This window comes from Prionailurus viverrinus, chromosome C1, assembly GCF_022837055.1.
Source record: "Prionailurus viverrinus isolate Anna chromosome C1, UM_Priviv_1.0, whole genome shotgun sequence".
Lineage (NCBI taxonomy): Eukaryota > Metazoa > Chordata > Mammalia > Carnivora > Felidae > Prionailurus > Prionailurus viverrinus.
Genome location: NC_062568.1, coordinates 210,147,233 through 210,167,480, shown reverse-complemented (window position 1 = coordinate 210,167,480; position 20,248 = coordinate 210,147,233). Strand labels below are relative to the sequence as shown.

The window sequence follows — 20,248 nt, the reverse complement described above, 5'->3', positions numbered from 1 at the left end:
TATTTTAAGTACCTCTTTTTCTCTCTCAAAAACGTCCTGGGGTTTGGATGGGGAATGATGGTCACCCTATACGGGCCACTGTCAGGATGCTGGCTCATAATGAATGATATAAGCCACTGGAGCGCCTCAGGCAGGATGGCGTGGTCCCACCCTAGTTTTGCAGGCTCAATCGGGCTGCTGTGCTGAGGCGAGGAAGGAGGCGGGGAGAACGGTCAGGGGAGCCTCTTTGGTGGTCCGTGCGGCAGGAACGGTGGCAACCACGGTCTTATCTCTGGGGGTTTCCTGACGGGCCGCCTCATTCAACTTGTTGGTCTTGGCAGGTTTCAGTTGGTTCTCTAAGGACAGGCAATCATATCCTACACAAAAAACTACAGCCCTTTCAATATTTATTTACATCTCCTTTATTATCTGTCTAATTGCATTGGGTGAAAACTTCCAGAATGTTAAGTATGGTTTTCTTTCCTTTCCCAAAGAAAAATTTTAGAATGATACATCTTTGTGTTAACTTCACACTGACAATCAGCCTGTGTACCAAAGGGTAGAAGAGCCCTTAAAAGCCAAAAATATTGCCCAAGTCATCAGTTTTTCAACTATTTTGTTGTTTCTTTCCTTTTAATTTAAAAATTTTTAATGTTTATTTTAGAGACAGAGAGAGATCGAGGGAGACAGACAGACAGAGTGTGAGTGGGGTAGGCGCAGAGAGACAGAGACAGAGGGAGACACAGAATCCGAAGCAGGCTCCAGACTCCGAGCTGCCAGCACAGACCCCAACGTGGGGTGTGAACCCACCAATTGTGAGAGCATGACCTGGGCTGAAGTCAGACGTTTAACCGACAGAGCCACCACCCACGCGCCTGAGCGGTGACTTCTGAGATTCAACAGGCTTTGGTCTGAGTCTATGGAAAAGGACTCACCCAGAAAGGTCAAGAGAGCCACTGTACGGGATGTTAGGCTCAAGAGCCAGCCACACCCGATGAAACAGACTGTCCCAGAGCATGAATGATCACATCATTCTGGGTGTACAAGGACATGTCTCTTAATATTTTCAAGAGTGGTTTGGATGTCTGCCTTCTGCTGTTCTCCCATTTCAAGGCGATAACCTTTTGAAAATGGGCTGGTCACAGTACCAGAACCGGATAGCTTTCTTCTCCGTGTGCTAATGAGGTATTTGGTGGCAACTTACCAACTCACTTTCAGGAACTTTCAAGACAATATGCTTTTATATGAGAAGTCACAACTTTGAGGGGTGAAACATCTGAATTCTGACAGAAGATCAAAAAGATCAAGGAAAAGAGAAAGATAAAATAGATCTAATGCCGGGTAAATTAATGAGCCAGCGCTTTCCCAACAACTTTTCATCCAATGTATGGAGGTTTGTGTCCTTTTATTATTAAATTGTAATTAAATCACACTTTTCAAATAAAAAGAGTTTACAAAGGAAAATACTTGCACACTTCACTTTAGTTTTCTAGAGCAGGGTCATCGAACTTTTTCTGTCAAGGGCTAGATCACATTTTAGGTTTTGTAGATGGTTATGGCTGAAACCACTCAGTCTGTGCTGTTACTGAAAGCACAAAAAAGCCACGGGTCATACTTAAATGAATGAGCTTTGCTGTATTCCAATAAAACTTTATTTCAGAATACTGAAATTCAAGTTTCATTTTTATTTTTGACAGAGAGCGAGAGAGAGAGAGAGCGAGAGCGAGCTCGAGCAGGGGGCAGGGCACAGAGAAAAGGACACAGAATCCAAAGCAGGCTCCAGGCTCTGAGCTGTCAGCACAGAGCCCGGCTCAGGGCTTGAACCTATGGACTGTACGACCATTAACTTAGCTGAAGTTGGACGCTTAACCGACTGAGCCACCCAGGCACCCCAAGTTTCATATCATTTTTATGTGTCACAAATCCTTCTTCTTCCTTTTTTCTTTTTTTTTAAAGTAGGCTAAATGCCCAGCATGGAGTCCAGTGAGGGGCCTGAACCCATGACCTGGAGATCAAGACCTGAGCTGAGATTAAGAGCCAGATGCTCAACCAACTGAGCCATCCAGATGCCCCTCTTGTGATTTTTTAAAAACCATTAAAGATGTAATAAAAACCATTCTTAGCTCACGGGCTGAAGAAACCTAGACAGTGGGCCACGGTTGGCTGAGCCTTGTGTTAGGGTACTCAATTCTGCCATCACAGTATAAAAAGAACACGATGGTAGTTATAAAGTCCTTTACATGCATTCATGATACCGATGAAACACTGTCAGTGGGACAGGCAGCAGCTACAGATTCCCAACTAAGACCTCTGTGATCTGTTCTGGAGATGGAAGAATCAGTCTGTCGCGTAGGGCAGTTTCCGCTGCCCAGACCAGAAGCGACTGGGCTCCAGGGAGGACACTCCCCGTGGTTTCAAACCATCTTCAATCAGGCCACGGTAGTGAGAATATAGCACGACTTAGCAAATGAATCTGATTTACTAGTTTCTCAGGTTTTGAACTACTTAATAAAAATCACCAACTCTTAAGATTCAAAGGTTCAGGGAGGTAAACATAGGAGGAAGAGATCACCTTTTAAGCATCTATTCCAACCTCTAAACTACAACCACACTGGACCACCAAATGAACCATTCTTAAGTCAACCCTGTTTTCTTTAACCATGAAATAAAAATAAGCACTGTGAGCAAGATAGCTTTTTGCCCTCACGCCTGCAGACTACTGCAGCAGCTCCAAGTCAGCCGCCATCTGACCTCCCTGGGAGCCTGCTAGTTTAGATGCAGAGTCCCCGGGAGCAGCCTGACAGACTCCTGTGCAGCTCCTCTGAGAATCTGCAGTTAAAAAACAGTTTTTTTTAGTGTTTATTTTTGAGAGAGAGAAAGACGGAGAGTGAGCAGGAGAGGGGCGGAGGGAGGGAGACGCAGAATCCGAAACAGGCTCTGGGCTCCGAGCTGTCGGTGCAGAGCCCGATGTGGGGCTGGAACTCACGAATCCCGAGATCACGACCTGAGCTGAAGTCAGATACCTATCCAATTGAGCCACCCAGGCGCCCCTCTTCCCGACAGACTTTCAAACGAAGAAGCTGTGGTTGACAGAGCTGTGGCTATTTTCTTTTTTTTTTTTCTTTTGTTCTTCTATCTCGATGATGACGGACAAACCAAAGGCTTCTGGTACAATTACGTCCAATAACCAATGTGGATTTTTGGTTAAACCAATAGTATTGTTGTCTTGAAACCCTCCTGCCTCCCAAAGTGAGGCTCAAGGAATAACAGAGGTGATAGAGAAGAGGTGCTAACCAAGCCTTAGAAACTGGAAAAGGATGGAGATGGTCACTGAGCTGAGGAAGCTGAAACCAGGCCTCTGCTGGTTGAGGCACTGGAGGGACCAGGCATCCCAGGAGTTGCCTGCTTACTAAGGGGACAAGTGACAGAGGCCTGATCTTTGAAGACATCAAGGGAAGGCATGCCAGGTCTGGCGGGAGGGGTGGGGCAGGCCCTGGAAACAGGGTCATCTCCCAGCCCGCTCCCCCCACGCCCCTACCGCAGCTAGGCCAGAGACTGGGGGTTTCCTCTCCAGAGAGCAACCACCCGCTGAGTAGAAGAGGCCTTTCAACACTAAGCTCCGTCGAGGATGGAGGGAGTTAAGGCCGCGAGTGACAAACCCTGCCAAGCCTGGGCTTTTCTGCCTCCCTCCTCGGGAGCAGACAGCCAGAGATTATTACCACACGTTCGAGGGAAATCTCCAACACGGAAGTCGGAAACCAAGTAAAGATCAGAAAGAAGGAGAAAGAAGCAGAGAATACAAACGCCAAAGAAAATGGCAAACAACCTGTAAGGAATATCCTTAGAAAAATAAGAGATGTTGCGTTAATCATAAAAAACAGCGTGGTGAACGCTATGTGTCAGGGACTCTCCCAAGTGTTCAACACGTGTTCCGCTTCAGCTTTTCACTGACGACACCGCCACTGTCTCCACTTCACAGATGAACACGCCGAGGAACAAAGAGGCGAAGTGTCTGAGATGGGATGTGAACGCAGGGCGTCTGTCTCTACAGCTCAAAGCACCAGAGCCCCACTTTGCACCTTCCCATGAATTAGAAAAACAACACATCTGAGAAGAGGAAACTTCGTGGATGTTAAAACATAGAGCAGGAATATTCACGTTAAATATGAAGCTGTAACTAAATAGTGAGGTAGACTCACTTCATAACACGTGTCTCGACACACGTATACTGTCCAACGTATGCACACACACGCTTTATACTTAGCTGAGGATAAAGATACAACCAAGACTTTCTGAGGTATGCAGAGTCTGGAAAGCAAGGTGGCGACATCTCTTAAGAGCTGAACATCAATTTTATATCTAGGTGTTCGTGGACACCCCTGCACGTGTGTGCACGAGGAGACAAGCACGAGAACACGCGGAATGTTCTTTAACAGCAAAACCCCGGAAACGAGGGTGGGTGAGCTGGTTTACAGCAACGACAATGAACGAGCCACAGCCTCACGAGAAGCACACAGACTCCAAAAGAGTATGAGGTGTGGGTAGAAAACAAGTCCCAGAGGACTACTGATAGCATGGTAGCATTTTTATAAAGCTGAAAAATAAGACCCCAAACAGTGTATTACTTAAGCCTACATCCTTTTTTTTTTTTTTTTTTTTGCTTATTTATTTATTTTTAGGAGAGAGAGAGAGAGAGAGAGAGAGAGAGAGCGCGCACGAGCGGGGGAGAGGCAGAGAGACAGGAAGACAGAGGATCCCAAGCAGGCTCTGCAAAGTCAGGAGAGAGCCCAGTGTGGGGCTCGAACCTTGAGATCAATGACCCGGGCCGAAGCCGGACACTTAACCGACTGAGCCATCCAGGCCGCCCCAAGCATACACACAATTTATGGCAAAATTTAAAAAGCAACACAAGGATGGCCATTTGGATTGTGTTTCCTTCTGGCAGGGAGGTGGGGCAGGCGGGGGCCATGGAAGCGGATGCAAGGTGTGGGCAGTACTCTTGTCCTGGGGTCAGGCGGTGGAGTCCTACATGTTCCTCACTCCTGTTACGGTTTATACATTACACGTAATCCTTTGTATGTGTATATATGCGTAGTCCTTACGTTATTTTTTCTTTTAAAAGACTTAGAGCAGAAAAAAAAGGACAAAGAAATTTGCCTTCCAGGCATCTTTTATAATGAGCTACTGGAGGATGCCCAAAAAAGGATCAATCAGGAAGACAGGGAGGCGGAAAGCCAACCCAGGAAAGGGTTGGGCCTCCGAGCTCCTCGAGGACAGGGAGGTTCTGTTTGGTGCAGCTCAGGATGTTGACTGAACGAAAAGGCATTCCTAGGAAGCTGGTGAGGAAAGTCCTGGGGCCCCAGCTGTACGCAGTCCTGGAAAGCAGGGTCCAGACTGGAATGGGAGCAGGGAGGATGAAGCGGGGATCCTGGGGGCAGGGGGTGCCACCAGGATGGGTGAGAGTATCTAAGGAGTGTGATGGAAGGAGGAAGGTTGAATCCAACAGTCTGGAAACAAGTAGTGACAGATTTATAGAAAGCTCGTCAAAGGAACCTAGGGAGAGAGAGAGTTACTAACACCGTAAGGAAAAGGCCTTTCGAGAAAGGTCTGGTAGTCGTGGTACACCCGCCTGGCTCAGCTGAGCATTTATTTGGTGAACCTTCACTTAACCCCAAGGGCGATTATAACCGCGCTGGGTGGACAAGGATGCTGGGGAACTGCATCCTTATCTTTACTGACCGGGGGAAACCGGAAAAACAGAACAGTGTAAATGTGCAACTCAGGAATACAGAAGAAACGTCTCAAGCAAGAGCTCAGGGGGCAGCAGAGGCACGTCCCTCCTGGGTCAGGTGGGGTGGGGGCAGGAGTCAGGTGGGAAAGACGGGTGCTGGGAGGGGCGGCTGCTTGTTTCTGCAGTAAGCCTGGTACCCGACTCGTAAACTACTTACGCGTATTACTCTGACCACAAAAACCTGCAAAAAATTTCCCCACACCTTAGACTGCAAAACTAGCATCTACTTAAAAATGATTAAAATCTTAGAAAGGTCTTACATGCATATTTAAAAATCCGTCGACTTCTTGTGCCGCGGAGTCTCAGAGGCCTCCTCTTCAGGAGGAGCTAACATAACCAAGGGACACCACGACTCCCAGGCAGGGCCTGGAGACCGCCAGAGGTCATCAAAGCGCTCCAGCCGGGACGGAGCACCACCCGCCGGCCTGGCACCCACTCCCACACTGGCTCTGTGAACAGCCGGGAAAACTTATTTTTATCTTAATTATATAACTGCCCCCCTTCCCCCCACTTGGAAGACGCAGGTCCCTGCTGCTCTGTGTTTGGGACGAGATGGTGGATGAAAGTGCGGTTTCCTTCAGCCCCCAGCAGCCCACCTCGTTCACTGCTCCTTAGACGGAGCCAAAATCATCTCTGTGCTGTCGGTTCTGTTCTCTCGAACTGTCACAAATTAAGGCCAGTTGCTGCTTTTCAACAGGGAAATGGAGATGTGCCTCTTGGCCCTCAGCTGCTAATAATTTCCACCATCACTGTTCCAGACACACTGGTCTCTTTGCCTCTATTCGAACATACCAGATCCAGTATCCCTCTGCACTGGCTGCTCCCTCCATCCAGAAGGCTCTTCCCCGATATCCACATGGATAACTTGTCTCATCTTTGTTCCAATGTTATCCTCTCAGCAAGGCCTGACCACCCTATTTCAAATTGCTTTCCTCCCCCCGGACCTTGACCTAGCTTCCCGCCATAGCACGGTCACGTTCTAACGTATTATATGCTTGATGCATTGTGTTTATTGTCTCTCTCGGCTAGTACCCAAGAGGGCAGGGTCTTGTCTGTTATTCTCTGCTGCACGTCCACATCTGGCACAGGATCTGGCTCCTCACAGGCACCCAATTTAAACTGCTTTGTGAATAAATGAATCATCTTTATCGTACTCATTCCTAACCTGCAAAATACTCTAAACTGTTGTTAACACTGAGTCAAATAAAGACCACCATTTCCTCGTCTCCCCTTCTCTTAGCTAGCACGTCTAACCTTGCCATTCTAGTTCACTGGGATCTTTTAGAATCTTGGTTTTGTCCTTCGGCCTTGGGTCACCTGTGAATATGACAAACACATCTTCACTGACATCATTCACAGAAATTCTGAGCATGACAAGTTACAGCCTTTCTCCCATGAGGAGAAGCTTCTCACCAGGATGGGGATGATGCATTAATCAACCCTCTTTGAGTAGAATCAGGTGTCCATTCAGCCAGGAATGTTTCATTCTGAATTATTTTCATGTTTGTATTTTATCTGGCCATAAGGATAATGTGAGAAATTTCTGTCAAATGCATTCTCAATTACTAACTGAAAATTCCACCCAAAGAGGCAATTGCTTTAAGAGGCACTGTGCAGTTTGCCTGTTTTATAGCTGACGAGCCCATGGTGGCTCTTGTGAGATGGTCTCTGCAGATTCATTCTGGGATCAAAGTCAGAACCCATGTTCTCTCATGTTGGAGGATCAATCTCAAACTTACCAGAGTTTCCAAGGACGCCACCCCCCTGGGCCGCCCTCCCTGCATAAACTGAAGTCTAATTCTGACACCTTGTTTCTAAGTGGTTATGCCACCAGGATGGGGACAGCAGCCGGCCCTTCTCTTCTGCAAAAGCTCTGCTTTATCCAACAGCCTTCTCGGACTCGGTCCCCTCTTCCGTGCCAACTTCCCAATTTCTTCACTCTCGACAGCTGCCCATTTCTGCACACATTACGTCGCCCCTTCCTGACATTGAGCGCAACCAACATATGGGCTCGAACAGCTTTTCTTCTGTACGACTTTCCTGTCAGCGAAGCCGAGTCAGTTTATGACATCAGAGTCATTTCCACCGAACAGACTGAAGTCATAGCCACAGGCTCATTCGGATGCCTATAATCATTAGCCATGGCAAGTGAAACACGGCTTTTCAAAAACCCTTTAAAAATAATTGAGTAATGTAATCCTGTGTCTTTATGAAAACACGCTGGGATTTAAAAATATTTTTACTGTTATAGGTCTTCCTTGATACATTTTTTAAATGTTTCCTGATACAGCTGGATTCTATTTTTAAGCTATTACAGGAACCAAACCAATAAGCTGGCCTTTCTAAAATCAGAAAGGAGGTCTTGCCAGGGAGTTTACGTTAAGCTCTGTACAGCGAAAGGAGAACGGAAGGTCCAGGAAATAATGTGCCGATCTCCAGGAACTGTTATGTAAAGGGGTCAGAAAGCAAGCAGTCCATACCCCCAGAGGCAGATAGTGACAGCCCCCCAACATTCTTTGACTTAACAGTGTGCTTCACACGGGATGGGAACAAGTTCATTAGGAGGCAGTAACAAAGTCCCGACTGCGCTGCCTGAGACCTGTCATCTTTAGACTCCCAGAGTGGCTGCCGTCAGAGAGACAGAAGGTTTATGGCCATTAACAAAGAAAGGAATAAAAATAATCAGTATGAAGTGAACATGGCACAGAACAACCCTACTGCATCATCTTAAGTCTCTGAAAGTCAAGACGTGTCGATGGATAAGCAAATAAAACCAAGATCTTGAAGAGGGAGGGAGGATGGCCATGGCGGTCCAGTCAGAGTCCAGTCACGCACGGCGCACTCGGTGTGGAGGAGCCTCATCGTCTGGCCGGCCGCAAACTACCCCCTACGCCTGCTCAGTGTGAGGGCCTGGGAGATCCCAGGACACCAGCAACCCAAGCCTCGCGTTTTCCAGCAGGGAACACGACTCTACTCTCACGCAGCAAAGACAGAAAACAGGGGCAATTAGACTAAGGACTTTGGAGTCTCTTGACCCCAAGCAGTGGGCTTTGTGGCAAACCTTTCATTTCACCCAAGAGGAAACAGAGCGAAGACTGGAGAAGTGACCTGACCTCGGGCCCAGAACAAGAGGGTGGAATCAGAATCCCAGTGCAGGGCTCCGGACTCCAGGTGGAAAGCGCTACCGTGCTGCCTCTGGCGTCTGGGCGTGTGTGAGTGTGCGTGTGCACGCGTGCCATCGGTGGCTCCCACGCGGGAACTGGGGATTCTGCTCATCGTTTCTAAGCACCACTGTGCTTTCCAAAGCTCATTTCACACAAACCAAGACTCACAGGTAGCTGGCCACACCGAGACACCACAAGGCCAAGACCACGGGAGAAGGCTGACGGTGTTGTCAGAGGGCCACTTTGAAATCCCAACTGCCAGACCCCATCCAAACCCAAATGGGCCCAGAACTACCTGACCAAACCAAGTATTTCCCACGCAGTGCTGGAGGAGACACAAAAACAAAAGTTCTTAACCTCGATGGTACCTAATGAGTACCACTTTGCATCGACCCAGCACGTTTGTCTGTTTCCAATAAATTAACACCTATTTCCTATTGTTTCAATCATTTCCCAACTTCGCACGGTAGTCAGGAAGGTCAGGCGGCTTCGTTTTACAGATGAGAAAACTAAACACAGGTCACGCGCTTTGCTTCGGGTCCCGCATCACCGTGTCGGAATATTTCCCATCTACCATTTTTTCCCACCTGACCTCTTTGCCCGTTCTCATACATACATCCCACCGGCAGATCCCTGCCCAACAAACTCTTACTGGTAACAACGGAGAGAAATGCCCATCCAAGTCTCAGACAGCAGTGCCACAAATGTGCTCGCCTGCCAGTCCCCTGTGACAACAGGTCGGTGCTGAGCCCGATGGTCATCGGCAGTGTCCTTCCCCTGTGGCCTTAAGAGAGGAGATCTCCCCTTTCTTAGGATGAGAACATCCCAAACCTTTCCACTCATCATGAAAAGCAAAACCCTCAGAAATGGAATAAAAGCTCTCCTCAAAATGCGGCATGGCCAAACATCTGGTTATCACTCACTATTTCTGGATAGAAAATGTCTTATTTATTTGGAAGCAGTTTATGGAAGTAGCAAAGTATTAGGAATTTTACAATAACTCGCACGCTTGTGTGAAATGGTCACAGCTGTGCTCTCTCATTCCACGGAAACATGGCCCGGAGACACGTTTCCACAGAATCCCAATAAGCAATCACTGCGCGCACCCAGATGGCCAATTTTATCGCAGGACACGGAGGCTCAGGCTACTGTGACGTTCTCTTTCCCCTTCATTGCTCGGAATGCAGCATAACTCCAGCCAGAACGGCAAAGATTCCACAGCAACAGCTTGCTCCCGCCAGGCCCCACCCCGTCTCCTCAACCCTCACTCCATCTGCCGACACCGACTTTCAAACCAGACCTCCCGCGGCGCGTGGCCCTGAGCACTGGCTCCGCGAAGGGAACCCCCGAGCACGGCTCAGGGCGCCGCAGAGACCTTTGGTGCTCCCCACCGTGTCACCCGCCCCGAGTCGGTTCAGCCAGCGTTTCGATTCTCTGCTCTCCTACGACCGTAAGACGGCCCCGCACCACTGACGCCATCATCTGCTGCAGGGAGGCTGGGCAGGAAGGAGAGGTGTCGGCATTTATAAATATACTTTGAAATGCAGGCTTCAAATAGATGGGAGTGTTCTGAAGATACGGTCCTCTAAACGCTGTAGGAGTCTTGAAAAAAAATTCCCCTTTCTAGAATGTACTTGATCAGAAGTTCATATTATCACAATGCCCGGGCTGTAAGCCAGCCTCTGTTCTTTCTCTTTAGGAGATCTCAGGCTGCCTGCCAGGCCATCGGGCCACACTGAGGGAGTCCGGCTGCTGAGGGCCCTTGTCAAGTGCAGCCGAACAGGACACCGGGGCCACATTCGACTAGACATTCACACAACCGGCACCTCAAGTTGACGGAGACACCCCATTTGCCACGGGGCTGGCGCGTGCACTCTGGACAATCTGCTTCTCTAACAGATCAGAGGAAAAGGTATCATCCACAGGACCGAAAAGTAGCTCTCAGACTCGGGCCCGTCACTAGGTCACGGGACTCAAAGTCCCTTGGGGACTTGATGTTGTTAAAGGGGGTCACCTCGTTGCCAGAACAGCCTGGTGACTGGTGTTCACGGCACCGGTGTCCAGGCAGATCAGAGCCGGGGCCCCACGTAAGGCAGTTTGGAAACGTCCCACACCCCCAGTGCTGCAGGGAGTCCTGCTGCTTCGGAGCAGGGTCAGGTGGCTGCTGACAGTGTCCCTTGACTGTCACCAAGGGCTTGGGCGGCACGACTGCAGGAAAGGGTCTCAGGGACCTTGCCTGTGCTGCCGCCTGGGAAGTCTCCTCGGCTCGGGATTGGTTTGGTCTTCCCTGCACACGGTTCAAGGGTTCAAGACACTTTTCTCCAGGTCCTGAGCCGAAAGCCACCAGGAGCTGCTCTCCCGAAAGAGGCTGCTCTGAGATAAAATACGCACGATTTTGTTCCACCAATTCGGTCCGCTCTCACCACTGAACTCAGGCCTGCCGCCTGGCAATGAGGCCTACGCCATCCTCACCGCCGCGGGCCCGGCTTACCTTGGGGTTGGTGCGCTGCTGCAGCCTCCTGTCCTCCCTCTCTCTCTGCAGCCGCTCAAACTCTTCCCTGATTTCAGCTGGCGTTCTCCTCCTCTCCACAACCTGCAGGCACAGTCAGGAGGAAGAGGCAGTTAAGGACCCAGAAAGCGAGGAAAACATACACCAAGAGTGGACATTGCTAACGCGGCGCATTCGCGTGGCCCAGGTCCGGCTGTTCCTCGCCCTGGGATTCTGAGAGCAGCAATGACACCCCGACAAGCCTTTCTCCCACAGACCCAGGCCCTGGTGAGCTCAGGCTCAGGGTCGTATCCGCTCAGCTCTGCCCTCCGGTCATCCCCAAGGCGATGCTTCCCCTCAGCTCTCCAGAGAGACGTAAGCGTGGTTTCCTTCGTTTCGGGAAACTTCTCTCTGACGCTGCAGGAATCTTACAGAGAATACGTCGCCTTAAGTCTCGTGGTCTAAATTTCCTAATGAGTCCCAGCCCAGTAATAAACGTTGAAGATGAAAGCAGAGGACGAAGGTGCTCACAACTGCCCTGTCATCTCTCCCCAGGGTGCTGGAGCCATCGCTAGAGATGCCTTCTGAGCTTCAGCCATCAGGCCTGGGCGTTTTTACACCGTGGGACTCCTCCCCCTTCAATATGATACGACCCTGAGAATGTATGATGCCAGATGGGCCTTAGCATAAAACAGTACTCAGGTACCAAAAGGCAGTCCACAATACTACTCAGGGATGCACAATGACAAGTCTATGAGAAAATAAGGCGTTCCGTTTTGGCTTTTCTTAGCTCATCACAAAATGGAGATTTCAAAGAGGCAGGAAAAGGCCACCGTGGGCCTCAGGCCCCACATCTCTGAAAGAGGGAACTGCACCACATGATTTCTAGGGGTCCAGGATGCCATGGCCTGGGAGAAACACCGAGAGTGGGGGCAGGCCGACAAAGTCATGAGATGGGTGGGGGACAAACCCAGAGAGCACATTCCTTGTATCAGTGGGAGAAACACAGAGGCGCCTCGAGAGGCTGCTCACAGAACAGCTAAAAAGGGAGGTGATGTGAGAAGAAGCAATCCTGGAAATCACAAGTTTAAAAAATTGTTTAAAAAAAATACATGCTTACAGCAAAAAATCAAAATAGTACAGAAGGATATAAAGGAAAAAAGTACAATTGGCCTATAGCTCACTCCCTCTTCTCCGCCATCCTCCTTTTCCCAGGCTGACATCTAGTTTTTAATGCATCTTCCTGGATACCCTCTGTGCATACACGTATGTGTGTGTGCATTCTCACATAAACCGGGTCACGTTCTAGGTTCTGTGTCCCTTTATTTTATCATTCAGCAATATAGAAAAATAAATACAAAAACTGGCTTAGCCAAAAGCATACTGAGAAATGTGTTTACTATGCTTTCAGGAAGTAAAGAGGAAAAAATAAGGAAAACAGCATTTCCACCTCTAATAACCAGATGTAATCAATAATTCTAAAATAAAAACACGGGGCGCCCGAGTGGCTCAGCTGGTTAAGCGTCTGACTCTTGATTTCGGCTCAGGTCATGATCTCACAGTTCATTAGATCAAGCCCCGAGTCGGGCTCTGTGTTGACAGTGCGGAGCCTGCTTGGGATTCTCTCTCTCTCTCTGCCCCCGCCCCAGTCATGTGTGCACTCGCTCTCTCTCAAATGAATAAACTTCAAAAATAAAATAGAACACTTAAAAACCATCCAAGAACAAATGAAAGTCCTAAATGGCACGCCAGTGACTGCTTCATTACCTCACAACAACACCCTTGGTTGTATTTAACTGACTCACCTACTTCTCCAAAGATGAGGGCGTGAGGCACCCACCCACCTGAAGTCCCTGCCCTGGACAGAGCGGAAGTGAGGCTCAGTGCTTCAGTTTCCAGCCCCCCCCCCCCCCCCCCCCCCGCCGCCCCCGCGTCCTGTCAGCCTCTCCCTTCATCACAGAAAATAAAGACAAGAGAGCTTCAGGGAAATATAAGTAATCAACTATTCCATTTAACCGTGAAGGTCAAGATGGATCAGGAAAAAAGGATTTAAAATATTTTAGGAATTCTTTGTGACCTTGGGACCCAGATTCGGTGGGCCTGTGACTATGGAACCTACCAGTGGCGACCTACGTGACGCATTACCACGGCCAAGGGGGTCTGGCTGGGAAGCGGAAGAGCCCCCTCCACGGGTCCTGGAGCAACTGGGCTGTTCTATCTGGACGAAAAGGCTTCACGCGGAGTAGTCTGCCCAATGGGACGCTGGTGTTGAGAGTGCAGACTGAGCACGAGTCTGACCAGCCAGACTTACCCAGCGACACTGACTCCGTGTATGTGGTGTATGTGCCTCTATGCTGTTTTTTTTTTTTAAGTTTATTTATTTATTTAGAGAGAGTGCGAGTGGGGGAGGGGCAAAGAGCGAGGGAGAAAGAATCCCAAGCAGGTTCTGCGCTGTCAGCACGGAGCCCAATGCAGGGCTTCAACTCACGAAACCGGTGGAGAGATCGTGACCTGAGCCGAAACCAAGAGTTGGATGCTTAACCGACTGCGCCACCCAGGCGCCCCTATATTGGTATTTTTAAAATAGATTCGTAAGATTCCAGGAATTAAGACCAGAAAGTGTCAGGCTCCACAGAGGCCAGAGCAGAACAAGATTTGTTTTCAAAAACTCTATAGCTGCCTCACCTCTGCTGGCTGGATCAATAGGTACAAATCCCTTTCCCTCTCCCACACTCCCTGGTGAACTGAAGAGGCAGATGCTCTACAGGGGTTAAGTCATCCCATTTCTAGTCAATTTTACAGGAGTTTTGGCAAAGAGCTGGCGCATAATCAGAGCTAACTGCAAAGTCAGGACGGCTGGCACCTCCCGAGCAGTGAGGGGCCGGGCAGGGCGTCTCGCTCCAGCTTCCAAGGCCCCCGGCCTTTATGCTCTCCTTCACACGGTGTGCACTCTGGTGGGGACGGAGGAAGACCAGGCTAGGGGCAGGTCACCGTCTTCCATCTTGGTCACCCTCAGACATGTGCCCTCCTGTACACCCAGGAGCACACCTTCCTGAATGGCACTACAGCTGGTAAATACCAGACGTTCTCGATGACAGAGCGTATCATGTGCAGCCCGTGAATCCACACACCTGGACTGTTCGCCTTAACCATCCATTCACCAACTAGTTCTGTCCCTGCGTTAGCCAGGAAGACTGACTTCCCTTGTGGGAGAGGGGACAGGGACCCTGAAAAGCAAGGCAGCCTGGCGAAAAGCGGGCTGTCCCACACTGCCTCTAACCTCCTGGTGGCCTCAGCGGGGGTCCCCTGATCTCTCACTTCAGATCCCTGCTATAAACTACAGGATTCCCGAGGTACCGTCTGGTCTGAAAATTCTGATTCTAGCTACCTGACTTTTGTTTTGGAATAATTCTAGAAGATTACTTAGAACTTTAGAAAAACGACAAAGATAGTACAGAAAGTTCCTGTACACCCTTCACCCAGCTTCTCCCGATGTTCACACCTTACGTAACCACGGGACGGCTGCCAAATCTCAAAACCAACCTTGGTGCGCTACCGTGAACTGAACTCAGACTTTCTGGATTTTACCAGTTTTTCCACTCGCATCCCTTGTCTGTTCGGGGATCCGGTCTAGGCTCTGGGACTGCATTCAGTCATCCTGTCTCCTTGGTCTGTGAGAGCTTTCAAGCCTTTGTTTTCATGATCTTGGCCACCCTGCAGCTCTTGGTAATGCAGGTTACCTTCTTAGACACGGTAAGACTGACGTCTAAGAGAGCGGAAGCAGTGAAATAAGAACAAAGTAAGGGGCTGCAGACAAAAGTAGACAGTGAACGGTCTGGGCCAAAGGACACGATGGACTGTCTTGCCAGGGCTACTGAGGCATGTGCTCTCCATTCCGCTGGCGAGCTGTTAGCAGACTGAGCACCACCAAGCGTTCCCAGCTCAGGGTGAGCCTTGCCACTCTGAAGCCAATCTCATTTCCAACGTGGGTATCCACACAAACCCGCTAACCAACTTGGAAAACTGAAAGGGCTGGCTTTGCATGTGGGTGTGCCTGAACCTCTGCATCTCGTTCCCGTGGAATCCTGCCGGAGAATGACAAAGCCTCTTGAAGGTTGAAAGACAAAAACAAGGGGGGGGCGCCTGGGTGACTCAGTCAGTTGAGTGTCCGACTTCGGCTCAGGTCATGATCCGTGGTTTCTGAGTTCGAGCCCTGCCTCGGGCTGCTTCGGATTCTGTCTCCTCCTCTCTCTGCCCCTCCCATGCTCATGCTCATGCTCTGTCTCTCAATAGTAAATAAACATTAAGAAAAAGACAAAAACAAGGAATGAAAACTTACCTAATGACTGAATGCAGGGTACTTAGTGCAGCCCGAACAAGCTCCCATTTGCTCCCCAGCGGCCACCAAAAGAAGGGGGTGACCCCTCTGCTGGACAGGGAGTGGCCACTACGCCTGGGGTGGGCTCTTACATCTCTGGACTGAAGGCGCTAGGATTCTGACAGCACCCTTTGGCGACTACCCCATCTGTTCAGACTAACAGATGTGGGGCAAATGGATACCATCAGCAATTAGAAAATAACACCAGCAACAGCATGAAGGGAACTCAGCTTCCTCCCTGGGGAAGCAGCTCTGACTGATGCAGGAGAGTCCTTGTGTGAACCAGCCAGCAGCGGGAGGGGTCTCCTCTTAGGAGTGGCGATGCCAGCCCCACAGAGTGCTCCAGAGTTCACTGAGACTCTTCATTCACAGCCTGAATGAGGGGCTCAATTTTCCCCTCATGTGTTAGACACGGATACATCTCTTAGTGCACATCTGGGAGGGGATCTTCAGGTGTTCTTCCTTGAAGTCATTTTTATATTCAGTGAAGGCTTAGAATCAATGCAAAAAAAGCCAATTCTGATCGATGAGAACTTGATTTTCTTAAAGTAGCTTACTAAAATATATGCATATAAAAACTTACCCATTCACCATCCATGACTGCCTACATACTTGTATAATCACTACTGTGCATGCGGTTTTGCTTTGTTGCTAATAGGGAGATAATTTGGTTTGGTGATAGGAAACCACACAATATTTTGCCAGGAAGATGTTACCCCACCGCTCCATTAGTTGGGATGATGCTGCTGGGAATGAACAACCCTGACTCTGAAGGGAGGGGCATGTAAGAGAAGTCTGCAGCCTTTCTGCGGCGCTGACTGCTACCACGAAACACTATAACCGACCCACGTCTTCAAAAAACAAGGGAGCTTGAACGTGGTGGACACAAGGTGAGGAGAAAGTCAGTAAATACAACAAGATTCTATTTTCCTTTTAGGATGAAAAAATGCTTAGCTATTAGACCTAACGCTTTGCTACGATGAGCTAATGTGACCTGAAGCACTGCTATTTCCATCAAACCAAAGGCCAGAAATCGACTGCCTGCTGGAGCCAGGCAGGACACGCGGATGAAGGGCAGGCCCGATGTAAGACCACGGGAGGTGCTAAGTGTCGGGAGGGCCGACGGCACAGCCTTGCCCATAGGGCAGAGGCTCAGGAGATCTGGTGGACTGCTGTTCCTCGCAGGGGAAGTCAGATACACTGCTACCAGATTTTCTGATTTTTCCAAGAGAAGACAGACAACCGGACTTTTATGCAAAATGTCCCGAGTTTTAAATGATAGCGACTACAATTTGTTGCGTGGGCAACCAAAACATGGCCGCGGGTGGAACATGGCCCACAAGCCACCAATATTAAGCAGCAGTGGAAAGGGAACCAGAAGCTGTCTCGCTTCTCTTGTACTCTTTATCCCACGGTCTGTAGAAGGTTTTAATGCTAGTTAGAGGAGACAGGCTTACAGGCTTGAGATTCAATACCACAAGAACATCAGGGGTAATTTATACAGTGATGAGAAAGAAATCAACAATGGCCAATTTAACATTAACAGCCTCCTACAATTTCTGGGGCGTCAAAACCCAAGTTTCTTTAATGAAATTAAGTACTAACACCTATATGTTCTTACAGCAACTTAAGGGTTTTCCCCCTGGTTTTCGTATTCATCTTCCCCTATCTTCCCATCTGATCCTCGTGCTGCCCCTCCCCCTCCCCGCACTCGTAACATGGACCTGCTCGAGGCTCTGTGACTAGTCAGCGACAGAGCAAAGGGAGAACGGAAGCTTGCGTGAATGTGAGTAACTGTTTTTACACAGCATGGCTGCCAGGGGAACATTTTTCCTCCTGGGCAATTCAATCCAGTAGTTGTCAACTTTTCTGTGTTTCCATTTGCTCACACGTACAGCACATTACCAACACAAACATGTCCCAAATGCAGTCACTCGTAACCTGGGGCAGAGGGAGCGGCACAGAACGGTGGAGGGTGGCAGGAAATGCGTGTGGAGACAGAACCGCACCCCTACGGAAACTGTCTTCCATCAGACCCCCAACCAGCCTGTTCCCTCCCGGGGGTTAGAAAATACTGGTACAGCCTATGCCCCTGGCTTTTTACCTGACAGGTTAGGAAACAGAGGACAAGCTGGATGGCTGACCTGCTTGAGCACACGGAGGTACGCAGAGGCATAGCCAAGCCTAGAAGTCATCTCTTACACCGAAATATGAAGCCAGGAAGGGACTCTCGCGGCTTCCAGTATTCTCAAGCACGTGGTCCCAGGCTGTGGGATCAGGGGGTTGGTGCTCTGCAGATGTTTAAAGACTTTCCTGGGACGCCAGATGCACAGGTTCTCTTACCTCCCATCCTTCCATCTCCAGGCCTCTCTTCCCATAGATGTCATAGATGGCCCTGGTCTGGGGGTCGCTGAGCACTGCAAATTAAAAATCACACGTTTACAAAGCACGGAATTCACCTTTCAGAGCTGGAAACAACGTCGTCAGGTAAATCCACCTCCTCCCCTTCCTCCCTGTCCAAGCACAATCTCACCGAGAGGCACTCTTCACCCCTGTGCATCTTTCCCCCTAACTGCCTATCTGATCTGGTCCAGGATGTGCTTAAAGGTGGGACACAAATGAGAAATGTCGGATTTTTTGTGTCCGAGCAATTCTTCATTGTGAGGTGCACCTGGTAGGAAGCTGCACTCTCAGGCCACTGGAGAACAGTTATTTTTTAACAAATTTGGTTAAGTTTCTGCCACAGTCTATATAGTAGCTGGGGATGAAAGAGTTAATTTCAGGAGTCGAAGAAACGAAACAGATGAACACAGAGGAAGGGAAGGAAAAATAAGATAAAAACAGAGAGGGAAGCAAATCTTATGAAACTCTCAAAGACACAGAACAAACTGAGGGTTGCTGGAGGGGAGGTGGGTAGGGGGACGGGCATTAAGAAGGGCACTTGTTGGGATGAACACTGGGTGTCACAGGTAAGTGGTGAATCACTGGGTTCTACTCCTGAAACCATTACTGCACTATATGTTAACTAACTTGGATTTAAATAAAGAAATAAGCAAAAAAAAAAAAAAAAAATACAGTAAGCAAACAAACTAAAAGAAAGAAAGAGTTAATTCCAGTTTCTAAAGCTTATTCAGACAGGCTCTGATCGTAAAATCAGATTTTTCTACAATCAGAGCCTGTCTGAATAAGCTTTATATATATACCTGTCACCTGTCACCACGGTGGCTGCCACATCACCTAAATAAGTACATCAGAAAAAGATTTTTCAGCGAGGGACAGAGCTACTGGAAGGACATCCGAACAGAATGCAAGTGTCAGGAAAGCCAGTGGTCGCTCCCTTCCTCACCTCCTCTGCCAGTTTCTGTGCAAGACCTTCGAAACTTCTCTCCCTCGAGACTTCCCATGTATTTTTAGGCCTAATTAAAAAAACGATGTAAATGATTGTATCCATACGCAAATCCAACGGGGAAGAAAGAAGTGCTGACCACTGGAAGACGTGGGAGGCAGACTTCTTGGGCTAATCTGTAGGATTTCGTAGGGACTTATCTGTTCACGGCTTTCCCTTGGTCTCCCCATGAGGCTGAGCATGGGGGCGGCTCTGCTGCCACAGCACTTCCTCAAGAACCGTTCGGGTTTTCTGTTAACTCTTCCCTGAATCTCCAGGACAACACAAGCTGGCTACGGGGGTAATTTAGACAATGGTAAAATTCACACAGCCATTCAGACAACAGGATTCGATAAAAGGAACAGGCTTCTGAGCAGGAGTTAAATCTGCTAAAGACCCAATGCTGACCACAGACGTGGATCGCGCACTGCAGCCCGAGTTTTCCTCATCAGTAAAATCCAATTTTTTGATAAAACCATAAAGTGAAATATGGCATATGCTTTTATGTCTGTAACAAAAAGTCTTTAAAATAGATTAAAAAACATTTTTTTTAATGTTGGGGCACCTGGGTGGCTCAGTCGGTTAAGCGTCCGACTCCGGCTCAGGTCATGATCTCATGGTTCACGGGTTCCGACCCTGCATTGAGCTCTGTGCTGACAGCTCAAGAGCCTGGAGCCTGCTTTGGGTTCTGTGTCTCCCTCTCTCTCTGCTCCTCCCCCACTCACGCTCTGTCTCTCAAAAATAAATTAAAAAAACCCAAAAGTTAAAAAAATTGCTTAAAAATTTTTTTAATGTTTATTTTTGAGAGAGAGGGAAGGAGGGAGAGAGGGAGATAAAGAGACAGAGCACAAGTGGCAGAGGGGCAGAGAAAGAGAGGGAGACACACGATCTGAAGCAGGCTCCAGGCTCTGAGCTGTTAGCACAGAGCCCAATGGGGGACTTAAACCTACAAACCGTGAGATCATGATCCGACACTAAGACGGATGCTTAACCGACTGAGCCACCCAGGCACCCAACAACGAGAAGTCTTTATTTCATAAAGAAACACATTATCTAATTTTTG

The 20,248-nt window shown here is 48.9% G+C and overlaps 1 protein-coding gene across 1 annotated transcript in view; it reads right to left on the bottom strand.

Annotated features, from left to right (window-relative positions):
* The window catches only part of DNAJC11 (DnaJ heat shock protein family (Hsp40) member C11), a 69,381-nt gene that overhangs the window by 23,287 nt on the left and 25,846 nt on the right, over positions 1-20,248 (bottom strand). Inside the window, exons 3-4 of the mRNA XM_047873556.1 lie at positions 18,144-18,217; positions 11,426-11,527 (exon numbers count right to left, since the gene is read on the bottom strand). Coding sequence (XP_047729512.1) covers positions 11,426-11,527; positions 18,144-18,217 — 176 coding nt within the window. The remainder of the gene's footprint in view (positions 1-11,425; positions 11,528-18,143; positions 18,218-20,248) is intronic.